This window comes from Eptesicus fuscus, chromosome 5 (genome assembly GCF_027574615.1).
Source record: "Eptesicus fuscus isolate TK198812 chromosome 5, DD_ASM_mEF_20220401, whole genome shotgun sequence".
In the NCBI taxonomy this organism is placed as follows: Eukaryota; Metazoa; Chordata; class Mammalia; order Chiroptera; family Vespertilionidae; genus Eptesicus; species Eptesicus fuscus.
The window spans coordinates 59,038,324-59,050,561 of record NC_072477.1 but is presented as its reverse complement, the minus strand read 5'-3'; the positions used below and the strand labels follow the sequence as shown (position 1 = coordinate 59,050,561).

The 12,238-nt window shown below is 39.9% G+C and overlaps 2 protein-coding genes across 3 annotated transcripts in view; one reads left to right on the top strand and one right to left on the bottom strand.

Moving 5' to 3' along the window:
• COPS2 (COP9 signalosome subunit 2) overlaps positions 1-4,333 on the bottom strand; it is a 32,947-nt gene extending 28,614 nt beyond the window's left edge. For both annotated transcript variants that reach the window (XM_008143123.3, XM_008143124.3), the window contains exon 1: positions 4,251-4,333. In XM_008143123.3, coding sequence (XP_008141345.1) covers positions 4,251-4,304 — 54 coding nt within the window. In that variant the 5' untranslated portion in view covers positions 4,305-4,333. The remainder of the gene's footprint in view (positions 1-4,250) is intronic.
• Positions 4,334-10,981: 6,648 nt separating this feature from the next.
• The window catches only part of GALK2 (galactokinase 2), a 138,024-nt gene continuing 136,767 nt past the window's right edge, over positions 10,982-12,238 (top strand). Inside the window, exon 1 of the mRNA XM_008143127.3 lies at positions 10,982-11,136. Within this exon, the coding sequence (XP_008141349.1) occupies positions 11,084-11,136 (53 nt within the window). The 5' untranslated portion in view covers positions 10,982-11,083. The remainder of the gene's footprint in view (positions 11,137-12,238) is intronic.

Genomic DNA, 12,238 nt, shown 5'->3' with positions numbered 1-12,238 from the left:
CAGTGAAGAAAGCAGCCCAGGAAGAGAGATGGACACAGTAAAAGATGTAGCACCATGACCTGAGCCTGTGAATCCAACCATACCTATACTTTCTGGTGATATGAGCCTATATATGCTCTTTCTCATTTAAACTAGTTTGACATGTATTCTTGTCCCTTATCCAAGAGCCCTGACCAATACAAGTTACCAAGAGTTTTTCATATCACTTAATATTCTTTAGAAGTATGGCTTGAAATGCTGACATAGCATTCCATCACATGAATATACAATAATATATCTATCATTATCTTATTAGTATTAATGTCCCCTACTATTGATAATTTGGGGATCTTTCCAATTGTTTATAATTATACACATTATGTTCCTTTTAGAAGCCTCAACTGTACAATCAAATTTCATTTTCATGGCCCTAACCGGTTTGGCTCAGTGGATAGAGCATCGGCCTGCGGACTGAAGGGTCCCAGGTTCGGTTCTGGTCAAGGGCATGTACCTTGGTTGTGGGCACATCCCCAGTAGGGGGTGTGCAAGAGGTAGCTGATCAATGTTTCTCTCTCATTGATGTTTCTAACTCTCTATCCCTCTCTTTTCCACTCTGTAAAAAATCAATAAAAAAATTATTTTCATGAAGAACATATTCAACATAGAAAACAATGCCCCAGACTTATAAGAGGTATAGTGTTTAAAAATCTATTATTAAAGATCCTCAACATTTTGTTTGCCAAGCAATAATATTGGGACAACAGTCTCAGAAAAATTATCTATAACCTTGCAGCTCCTTATATGCACAAAGAATGACAAAGTGAGAATCTTTATACTAAATTCACAAATCCCTAAAGCTACTCTTTTGTCCTGGTCCTATATCAATCTATCAGTTCTTTTTCAAACTAGATTATATACTCTGTTCATATCAATTCAGTTTTTAAAAAACAGAAGTTAGTGCCCAGCCAGTGTGGCCCAGTGGCTGAGTATTGACCTATGAACCAGGAGGTCACAGTTTGATTCCCAATTAGGGCACATGCCTAGGTTGCAGGCTCAGTTCCCAGAAGGGGGCATGCAGAAGGCAGCTGATCAATGATTCTCTCATCACTGATGTTTCTATTTCTCTCTCCCCCTCTGAAATCAGTAAAAATATATTTAAAAACATAAAACAAAAAGAGTTATTTTTTAATTTGCTAAATCATGTTCTAAGATCTTTATAACATGAGAAACTAATGTTCAAGCCATCATTTTCTGCTGATCTTCATAAAATGGTGACAGAGATTCTGTAAGATATCCTATAGCTAAGACTCTCACTTCCCAAAGAAGTAGACAAAAAGTAAATTTTTAGGGCATTAAAACTGCTATATAGTAAAACAAGAAAAACAATACCAGTAAACATTCCTTCACTAATCACAACTATAAGCTTGACTAAGGCATATAATGAGGCTCAAAGCTTGCAAATACATATTTAACCAAGTGGAATTATTTTACCTATTTTGACAATTTCCCCCCTTTGTAATACATTTAAATGCAAATGTACAATGCCCTACCTATCATAGGATCTACTAAAAAAATAACTTTTGGTATGAAGTCAATCTGTTTTAAACCCTTTCTAAAAAGATTATTAGAAATACTAAGCAATTTCATGCTAGAATGACTGGACTACAGAATCACAGTACAATGAACTCATCAATGGCCTTATCAACTTAATGAATGGCACTATAGTTTTTAGTATTATTACACTAGCAATCTATAAATCTGTAAAAGTAGCATTAGATTAAAAGACATTTACCATCTCCTACTTCTCCATTCCCTGCCACATAAATTCCTATGCTTAGCAAGTGCCTGCTTCCGCCTATAATAAAAATAAAAAAGATCTTAGAAGTCAGGAATATTGAATTTCTTTTGTTTCATCTTTTTTAACCAAGTTTATTCTCCTTTTAGATCTTAGGTACAAATCATTATTTACTTTCTTGGACTAACATTCTATAGTTTTAGAAACAGATTTTTACTTTTTCCAATGGTAGCATAACTACCTATTCCCACTATATTGGGCAAGAACAAAAAGTACCTTAGGCATTAAAATTTATCAAGCAACAACCTATGAAAGCTATGCTGAATATATCTGTGGTTGGAAACCTTCATGACTTTAGTTAACATTTTGACTAAAATGAGGTGATGGCAAAATTTCCAACACACAATACATTTTTTAGATAAAAAAGAAGCTTCCCTAAAACAGGAAGTCAATTCTGTAGACTCTTTAAATCCTAAGAAACAAACAAACAAAAAAAGACTCAGGGAAATAAGTATTAAAACAAAACAAAACACCAAACTTCCCTTTTAGCAACATGTAAGTATGAAATGGCAATCAACCCTTTAATCTTCTTAAAAAATGCATAATGGTTTAAAGATATTAACTAAGGTAGTAAAAAATAAATTACTAAGTAAAATTTATGCCACCAAAAGAGTTTCACTAGTAGTAAACAGAGCATAAATGCGTTCACTACTTGACATCTGAGTGGGAACCCAGAATGGTATCTATGCAAGTGAGATATGGGGAGAGGAACAACTATTCAACAGAATGTGAGGGGAAATTTTTTCATTTAAGTAAGATCTTACTTTTATGGTTAAGAAATTTTCAAAAAAAGACAAAACAACTATACATTCAACTTTATGTTGTACATGTAGTACAGGCCCTAAAAGGCTTCAGAAACATAGTCAAGTTAAACGATGTATGTTTAATTAAAATTCTTACAAAAATGGGAGTACTTCATGGGACAATAGGATTCTCACTGCCTTCCCTCCATTGTATGCTTAATGTAGATGACTTTCAAGTTAATCATAGTGCTAATAAGTCATTTATGTATTGAAAACTATTGATTAGACATAAGCAGAAAATTTAAAAACACAAACTAAAAATACAAACACATTTAAAAGAAACACTTCCATACTTACAAATACAGTAATATAAACATGTCATAAAAAATGCCTAGCATAACACAAGTAACATGTGCTTAATAAACTCAAGGTACTGCCTACAACTGGTTTGGTTTGTACAAACTAAAAATGTAAGGCAGAAATAACAGCCATTAGCAAAACTTCACATCTAACTTTAACGATGATCAATACCTCTACTATGACTTTCAAGTAACAGGAAGCACCCCTTCTCCCTTTTGCAAATGTGCCTTCTTTTAAAATGGAAAGATTAATTGGAAATGACTTTACAAAGAAGTTTTACACGAATTCAAAAAAACGATTATTAATAGCTTGAGCATCTCTGGGACTTAAAATGTAAGAGGAGCTAGACCTCCCTAAACTTTACCTTAATGCAGCATCACTATAATATACATGAACCATCATAACCGCCCCCTCACCCCAACAAACAAACAAACAGAAAAGCCAGCTGACGTTGATTCTTGGGCCACTTTATCTTATGTTGAGTAGCAACCTGAAATGTTAGTGAATTTTTTAAAAAAACGTGTAAATAAATTAAACACTGAATACTTAAAAGTCACCATTCAGTTGCATAAATTTATGTCTTCACTGCTGATATTTTTAACTTTGAACACCGGGAAATTTCTGTCAACCCCCCGGTTACCCTCTCCCCCCCATCAAAACAAACAAAAAGCAGAACCTCCTCCCCAGCTTTTCTCCTTAAACACAACTAGTTCAACTACTTTTTTTCCAGCTATTTTTGCTCTAAATTCTCCACGGGACTTTCACCTTAAACCAAAACGAATCCTGGACAGGACTAATTAAGCTATGTTTCCAGGAGACTTATCAACGCCGTTTCACGGTCAGGCCTGGGAGGGGTAAGGCCCCTCAGTTTTCAGACCCTTCTCCCAGCATTTGCACCCGCTCAGTTCAAGGGGGAAGAGGGGGGCCCGCAATGCTGGGCCCGAAAGGGCAGAGCCGGGGCCTAGACCACTTCACGGTCCCCGAGGCGGCTCGCGCGGTGGGGAGGAGGTAGCGGCACCGAGAACCGGACGCCGGAGGCCAGAGGCGTCCAAGTAAACGAAGGAGGCGACCGGACTTGGAGCGCAATGCTCCAGACCCCCAACGCTGCCTCCTTCACCCTCCCCTCCCCCATGCAGGAGAAGCAGGGCCCCGGCCAGTGCGGGAACGGGGAGGAGGTAAACCCGTCCTGTCACTGCACCTGGAGAAGTTGGAAGGAGCACATGTTTTACGGGGAGAGGCCGCGGCCGCCCCTTCCCTGGCCCCTAAAGCCAGAAACCCCCTCCAGCCCCAGAGGTCCGTCCCCTGCGCCTCACCAGGTCGTAGTCCTCCTCATCATCGCACATGAAATCATCTTCCATGTCAGACATCTTGGCCGGGAAAGGGGGAGGGGGAGGAGAAATTGGAGACAACCTCCTCCCACAATCCTCCGCGGTTCAGAGGCGTCACTCCCAGCTTCTCCTCGCCTTCCCGTCACTCTTAGAGGAGTTGAATGTTTCCTTCCGGAACTAACGCGCCCGGCATTGAGAGGATTCGCTACGACGCCAAAAAGGAGCGCACCGCTCTCTTTTCCTGGGAAACCGTTGGTGCCTTAGCAACCAAACCTAGCAACTGGGGCATAGTCTAGCGCAGCGGAGCTCAGCTGAAGGGACTTGGAAACCTTGCACTCACACACGTCGAGCAGTTTCCAGCCTGCTAGGCTAGGGGACGGTCCCCTCCCTTGCCTGGGACTCTGGAACCATCTCATTCCGGTGAAAATAAGAGGCAGCCTAGGACCAGAAGCCTTCCGCGGAGAAAAGGGTGACATGCCCATCGTGTATGACAGGTAGTGTTATTTCTGCCATCATTATTTACATGCGTTTAGCCCGCACGTTGTGGTGGGTGTTCCTGTGAATTTTGGAAACTTTTTCAGCAATATAGCTTACACGAAATGTTTGTTATATTTGTAGTCGGCAAAAACGATTCTGTGGATATCCCAAATTAGTTAAGCATCGATCAGCTGAGGCGCCCCGGATCTTATTCAGTTGTTCAACGAATTATAAACTGCCCTTTACTGCCCTTAGGACCACATTAAGGTAGCAGTCAGCGACTGGTTTTTTAAAATGCATTATTGCACAAAATCATGAGCATAATTCGAAATAAGAAAATGAAATAAAGGGGGAAAAACTGCTTCTCAAATAGCACATTCCATATAAACTTCCAGTTCTGCCCACGTAAGTCCACAAATTTTATATAGTTATAGCACAGATATAATTTCGGATTCTTTTTGTTCCATACCTAGTTATGTAACAGCATAAGACATGTGTACAATATATTATGGAGAATTGTTTTAATGGTTGTTTAATAATCTCTGTTGAATGAACAAATGCAACTTAATTTACTTAAGCTGACATTTTGATACATTTAGAATTTTTCAAAAATAACACTATTTTAAACAGTCCTACAGTGAATAAATATGTCATTTTATTTTGCCTTAGAAAAAAGTCAAATGAGGATAGAGGCTGGATTTTTTTTATAATCACTTGAATCGACATTTTTGGTCATGGTTCTTAAAAGTCATATAACAATAGCACTGTCTAACATAAACAAGTTTTCCCTAGTAGCCCTTTCCTCCCAATGTTTTATTATAAGACATTTCAAACATACAGTAAAATTGAAAGAATAGTCCAGTGAACATGTGTATTCCCACTATCAGCCTTATTTGTGTGCGTATGTATTTCCTGAATCAATTAAAAATAAGATGCAGCCCTGACAGGTTTGGCTCACTGGAGAGAGCATCGGCCTGCGGACTGAAGGGTCCCAGGTTCGATTCCAGTCAAGGGCATGTACCTTGGTTGCAGGCACATCCCCGGCAGGGGGTGTGCAGGAGGCAGCTGATCAATGTTTCTCTCTCATCGATGTTTCTAACTCTCTATCCCTCTCCTTTCCTCTCTGTAAAAAAATCAATAAAATATATTTTAAAAATATTTAAAAATAAGATGCAGATATCATGACATATCACTCTTAAGTGCAGCTATGTGTGTTTCCTAAAAATAAGGACATTTGCTTATGTAATTACAGCATCATTATTACACTAAGAAAATTAATCATTCCTTGATATCATCTAGTAGCCAGTGCATGTTCAAAATTTCCTTATTAACTATATAATTTTAGAATTGGAAGAGCCTTTAATAATATCACTTTAAAGCTCAAGGCTTCCCAAGCATAGCGGTTCATTAAATTATAGCTTCCTAAACTCCATCCCAGAGATTCTGATTCAGTAGATCTGGGGTAGAGCTCAGCAATCTGTTCACCTGTAACCTTAAAACAAAAGAAAATCCCCCTATAACTGGGGTGACTATCCATCCCACTTTGCCTGGGATAACAACCCTAGTTTAGTACTGTTTTCCCACAAAAATAATTATTAGCATTTGTCACTTCAGAAGTTTAGACAATAAATTACATGGTTACTCTACCTGAAATTAATAATTCTTCCCCCAAAGAGAGAATAGAATCCAAAGGTGGTAAGAAATTCATTTGCTCAGAGTAATCAGAGCTATATAGTTTTGATTTTTAGTCAATAATAATTTTGAAGTTATAAACCATGTACATAAATGATTACATAATGTAAATATATAAAAATTCATTTAGATTGAATTTATATAATTTGCTGCTTTTTAATGTAATTACTTACTTCTACAATAGAGAGAAAGAATTGTTCAAGTAAATCATACTATCCTGGGCCATCTCCAAATTTAGTAAACCAATCTGGAAATTTGCTAAGAGAAGTTAAATAGGTCTTCATAGTACTTAAAGGCACACTCCTTGTGTACACAAGTGTAATGAATGTTTGTTGAATAAATAAACATGTTAATTAAGTAATCTTTCTGTGCTGGGAATGCCTTTTGTCCTTAAAAATTCATTTAAATGTCACCTCATTTACATAGCTTATTCTGAATACTTTGTGCAGTTATGACATTCTTTTTCTTGATATCAATTTTACTCAATGGTAACTAATACATTTTTATTTTGATGGTGCATTGATGTGAATCTTGTGTTTTTTTAAAGACATATTTAAAAGGTTTGTTGAGGTATAATTTAGCAGCTTTATTGAGGTACATTAAACTGCACATACTTAAAGTGTACAATTTGATGAATTTTGACATGTGTGTACACCTGTGAAACCATCACCACACCCAAGATAATAAACATATTTATCACTGCAGAGTTTCCTCATTGCCCCTTGGTAATCCATCTTCTCCCTTCAATTTTCCCAGGAAAACACTGATCTATTTTTTCACTATAGATAAGTTTACATTTTCTGGAATTTTATATAAATAAAGCATACGGTATGTACTCTCTTTTGCCTGGCTTCTTTCAATCAGTGTAATTATTTTGAGATTCATCCATGTTGTTGCATGTATCAATTGGTTGTTTCTTTTTATTGCTGAGTGTTCCATTGTATGGATATTCCACAGTTTATTCATTTACCTGTTGATTGGTATTTGATTTTTTTTTTTTTAGTTTTTGACTAATACAAATAAGGTGCTAAGAACATTTATCTTGTGTAATGTGGTGGATGGACTATAAGGTGGTTTCCTCATTACTTATGCTTTGGATAATCCTTTACCTCTTCAGTGTCGGTGAGATCTGTGACTGCTTCTTCTTTTTTGTGACTGTTTCAACTTTATTGAGGTACTAGAGGCCCGATGCACGAAATTTGCAGTCCTGGCTTCGTCTGGAAGGACGTCAGCTCTAATTAGCATATTATGCTTTTATTATTATAGATAATAGATAAGTAAATGTGATTTGCTTTTAACCAAAAGATACAGCAAAGGTTATGTACATAATTACATTATACAAGATTGCAAGCCCATCTTGCTAGGGGAGACTCTATTTCCTTTGCTGGCTTTTAAAGAGCAAGTGGCCATGTTGTGAAGGATTATGTGGCAAGAGATGAGGGTGGCATGCGGCCAACAGCTAGCAAGAAACTGGCCTTCAAACAGCCTAGTAGGAATTGAATTCTGCTTATAGCCATGGGATCTTGGATGTGAACCCTTCCCCAGTTGAGCCTCAGATAATACTTTGTAAGATCCTAGAGGAGAGGAGTCAGCAAAGCTGTGCCCTTACTCTGAATCACAGAAACTGTGAGATAATCAATGTGCAATGTTTTATACTAAATTTGTGGTAATATCCTATATAATAAAAGCCTAATATGCAAATTGTCCCCTCAACTGGGAGTTCGACCGCTCGTTATGACATGAGCTGACCACCAGGGGCGGCGTGGAACATGGCTGGCATTGTCGGCATGCTGTCTGAGGGTGGGGGTGATGGGGGCGGGGTGATGGGGGCGAGGTGCGGTGAGAATGTGGGGTGTTCGCCGAGCTCGCTCTCACTCCCTCTGCTACCCTCCCCTGGGATGCCAGGGCTTGTGCACCAGGGAAGCCCCCACGCTCAGGTGCTGGGTGCCCCCGAGGAGCCCGCCCCACACCCACACCCTCACCCGCATGGTGTGTTCCGGGTGAGCCAGGCCCCAGCCGCTGGGACCACAGGCCAGTCGGGCTCCCTGTGGGTTTGTGCAGGAGCTGGTCTGCGAAGCTGGCTGGGAGAGAGCATTGCCACTGGGCCGCCCAGAGGCCCACACTGCGCCCTGGCCTGCGTTTTCCAGCTGCACTTACCGCATCTTCGCGTGGGGGACTCAGGTGCCGTGACTCAGGTGGAGGGGGGCACGCGGGGCCCCCTGGGGCCCAGGTGCTGCCCATGGCCCAGAGGTCAACCGGGACCTGCCATTCCACACCAGATAATCGTGCTTCAATGGCCTGCCAGGCCTAAGGATCTCACCCGTGCACAAATTTCATTCACCACCCCTCTAGCTGTTATATAACAGTAGATATGGACATGGGAAAATACCTAGTAGTAGAATGGTTGTGTCATATAGTAGGTGTATGTTTAACTTTTTAAGAAACTGCCCCATTGTTTTCCTAACTGGTTTTGCAATTTTGTATATTCATCAAGAGTGTTTAAGAGTTCCAGTTGCACCACATCCTTGCCAACAGGTAGTGTGGTCAGTTTTATGGTTAGTCTTCTAGTAGGAGTGTAGTGGTATATCATTGTGGGTTTAGTTTTCATTTTCTTAATGACTAATGTTGAACACCTTTTCATGTGCCTGTTTGTCATCCATGCATCTTCTTTGGTGAAGTATCTCTTCAGTTCTTTCGCCCATTTGTTGTTGTTGTTGTTAATCCTCACCTGAGGATATTTTTTCCCACTGATTTTTTTAGAGAGAGTGGAAGGGAGGGAGGAGGAGAGAGTGAAAAACATTGATGCGAGAGAGACACATCAATCAGTTGCCTCTTCAACTGCGCCCCAACCTGGGCCAGGGTTCAACCGGCCCCCTTAACTGACTGGAAATAGAACTGGTGCAGGAGCATAAACTCTAACCACTGAGAAACAGCGCCTCTTTTGCCCATTTTAAAATTGGGTTATTTGTCTTATTACTATTGAGTTGTAAGAATTCTTTATGCTTTTTGTGTTGTTTTTAAGGAATATTTGCCCCACCAATAAATTCAATCATAAGAAAGAATTAATAAAAGAATATCATAAAGCATAGAAAACCCCAGAGTCTGTAAAAACAGTTCTTGCCTTCAGGGAGCTTATAGTCTAAATATATAGAGTCTAATACAGTTGTTACATCTTGCAATTGGAATTGAGATATAAGTGTAAAATATATACTGGACTTTGGAGAGAGTTCCTATGAAAAAGTAAAATACCCGAACAATTTTTATATTGATTATATTTAGAAATAATATTTTGGATATATTGGGTAAAATATATTATTACAGTTAATTCCATGTATCTCTTTCTACTCATTTAAAAATGACTTATAGAAAATTCAGATTTGACTTGGGGTGGTGAACACATAATATAATATACAGATGTCATATTATAGAATTGTACACCTGAAACATACATGTTTTTATTAGCCAATGTCACCTCACTGACTTCAATAAAAAAGATTTTAAAAAGAATTTAAAATATATGGCTTGTATTGTAGAATATGATTCAGTGGGTTTGGGCCCAAGATTGTCCATTTCTAATAAGCTCCCAGGTGCTGCTGCCGCTGGTCTGACCACACTTTGAGTAGCAAGACTCTAGAGACAAGAAAACACACAAGTGATAGCAATGCTGGTGTGATCATTTCTATGGCTGGAATTAAAATCCAGCCTACTTCTGAACATGTGTGACCTTTGATGAGACTCCAGTGAAGTATGCTTTAAAAAAAAGTATGGAAATAATTAGTAACTTTTGACCCCAAAATTTATATGTTATTATTTTTATAAAATATTGCTTTTAAAATAACTTGTTCTCAAACTACTAAAAGAACCCCAACTGGAAACCAAAAAACAAAACTCACATTACTTTCTTATACTATTTTCCTTATGCCAGGCCTCTTACTAATTAAAACACTTTATATTTATTATTATGTTTCTTGATATAGGGCATCTAAGATTTCTCTAGGTAAGTGAAAAATGAAGGGGTTGAACTGGAGGCTAAGGGCTCTTGCAGTTTTAGACATATTTTTCTTCTTTTTGCTATGTGTTCTAGGAAGGCCTACCAATGCATCTAGTCTGGAATAAATGCAAATGTGTTTAAATCAAGTGTTGCATCAATTTTATATTGACTGATTTGGAAATAACCCACACAAGAGGCAATAACTAAACGTTTTGGAGTAGTTGCTGGTCATTAAAGAACAAAAGCTCTAACTTTAAAAAAAAGGGTGGGGGGGGGGCGGGGAGAGCGCAACTTGAGTCTCCAGCTTATAACTCTGTACTCAGACCTAAGCCTAGGACGCAGAAGGAAAAATTACAAAGTCAGCTTCGCATGTGCTTGGAACAAGGGCTACAGGGAGTCCAGGGTAGCTCGGAGCTCCAGCAGCCCGGTGGCTGAACCTGACCCCTGCTGGGAGGGCGTGGAGCCCCACAGCCTAGGGAGGAGGAGCCAGAGGAGGGGCGGACTGAGCAGCCACCTCAGCGAATCTGCAGGATTTCCGCAGGGTGGTGGGGCCTGTGTCGCCCGGAAGAAAGGGCTCCTGCCGCAGATGTCTTGTGATTACATTGGGAGCCTTTCTTTACCAGTTGAAACTGCCGAAGGAAGAAGGGTCTAGCGAAATATGGCTACGGAGGGCCCTGTCACGTGTCGAGTCCAGGTGGCAGAACATCCCAGGTGGGGGAGAGGAGATGCCGCGGTTTGGGGGTTCGGGATCGCCTGGGTTGGCTAGGTGCAGATGCTGTCCACGGCTTTGACGCTTCACCGGGACACCGCTTTTTCCCCTGGGAGGGAACAGAATCCTTGAGATTTTTATAAGGCTGCGCTGCTGGGCTTGCAAGGAAGACCACGCGGCACTTTCCACCTTGACTCCTATCAGGGATGTGTGTTTCTCTTCATCTATGCAAATTCTTCTTTTTCCTTTATTGCTCAAGGTGGTATACTCTTATGCAGGGCTTTAGCAGAAATACCCAAATTAACTCTAAACCACTTCTCTCTTTGTCTTGCCTGCTGGCTGATAGTGCTTTTTAATGTCTCCTTTCTAAAATATTCACTGAAAACACACACACACACACACACACACACACACACACACACACCCACACCCACACCTCCTCACCCCAAACAACCTGCCTCCAACAAACAAACAAACAAAACCTTTGGTGTATGCATTCTTTTACACAAATCATGGAATCTATGAATTGCCACTTAGGGAGTTAATATGCCGCCAGTATTTAGCTACAGAATAACTAATAGCTTAGTGATACCTAGTGGACAATGCTTTTCCTCCCCCTTGCTGTTTCTAATTTTCAATCCCTCCCCCCCCACACACACACATAACTTTTTTCTTTAATATTAAGTTCGCAAGCTCTCCCTCCTTCCTGGTATATGATCATCATGTGACAGTTGATAATATAACTTACTAAAACTTGCAAGTGCTTTTTCACCCTTAAGCCAGCAAACAGTGGGCCTTTAGTTACCAGAAAGAAACACAATTTTTGGTTATGGAGACTAGCACTGCTTTAGACTACTTGTGAATGTCTTTGTTTTTTTTGCTAATCCTCACCCAAGGGTATTTTTCCCATTGATTTTGAGAGAGAGCAGAAGGGAGGGGGAGAGACAGAGAAATATTGATGTGAGAGAGAGACTTTGATTGATTGCCTCCCTCATGCTCCCTAACTGAGTGAGGTATGGTCCCAGGACCCTTCAGTCTGTGGGCCAATGCCCTAACCACTGAGCAACCGGTTTAGGGCTTGTGAATGTCTTTGGATGTCAGTAT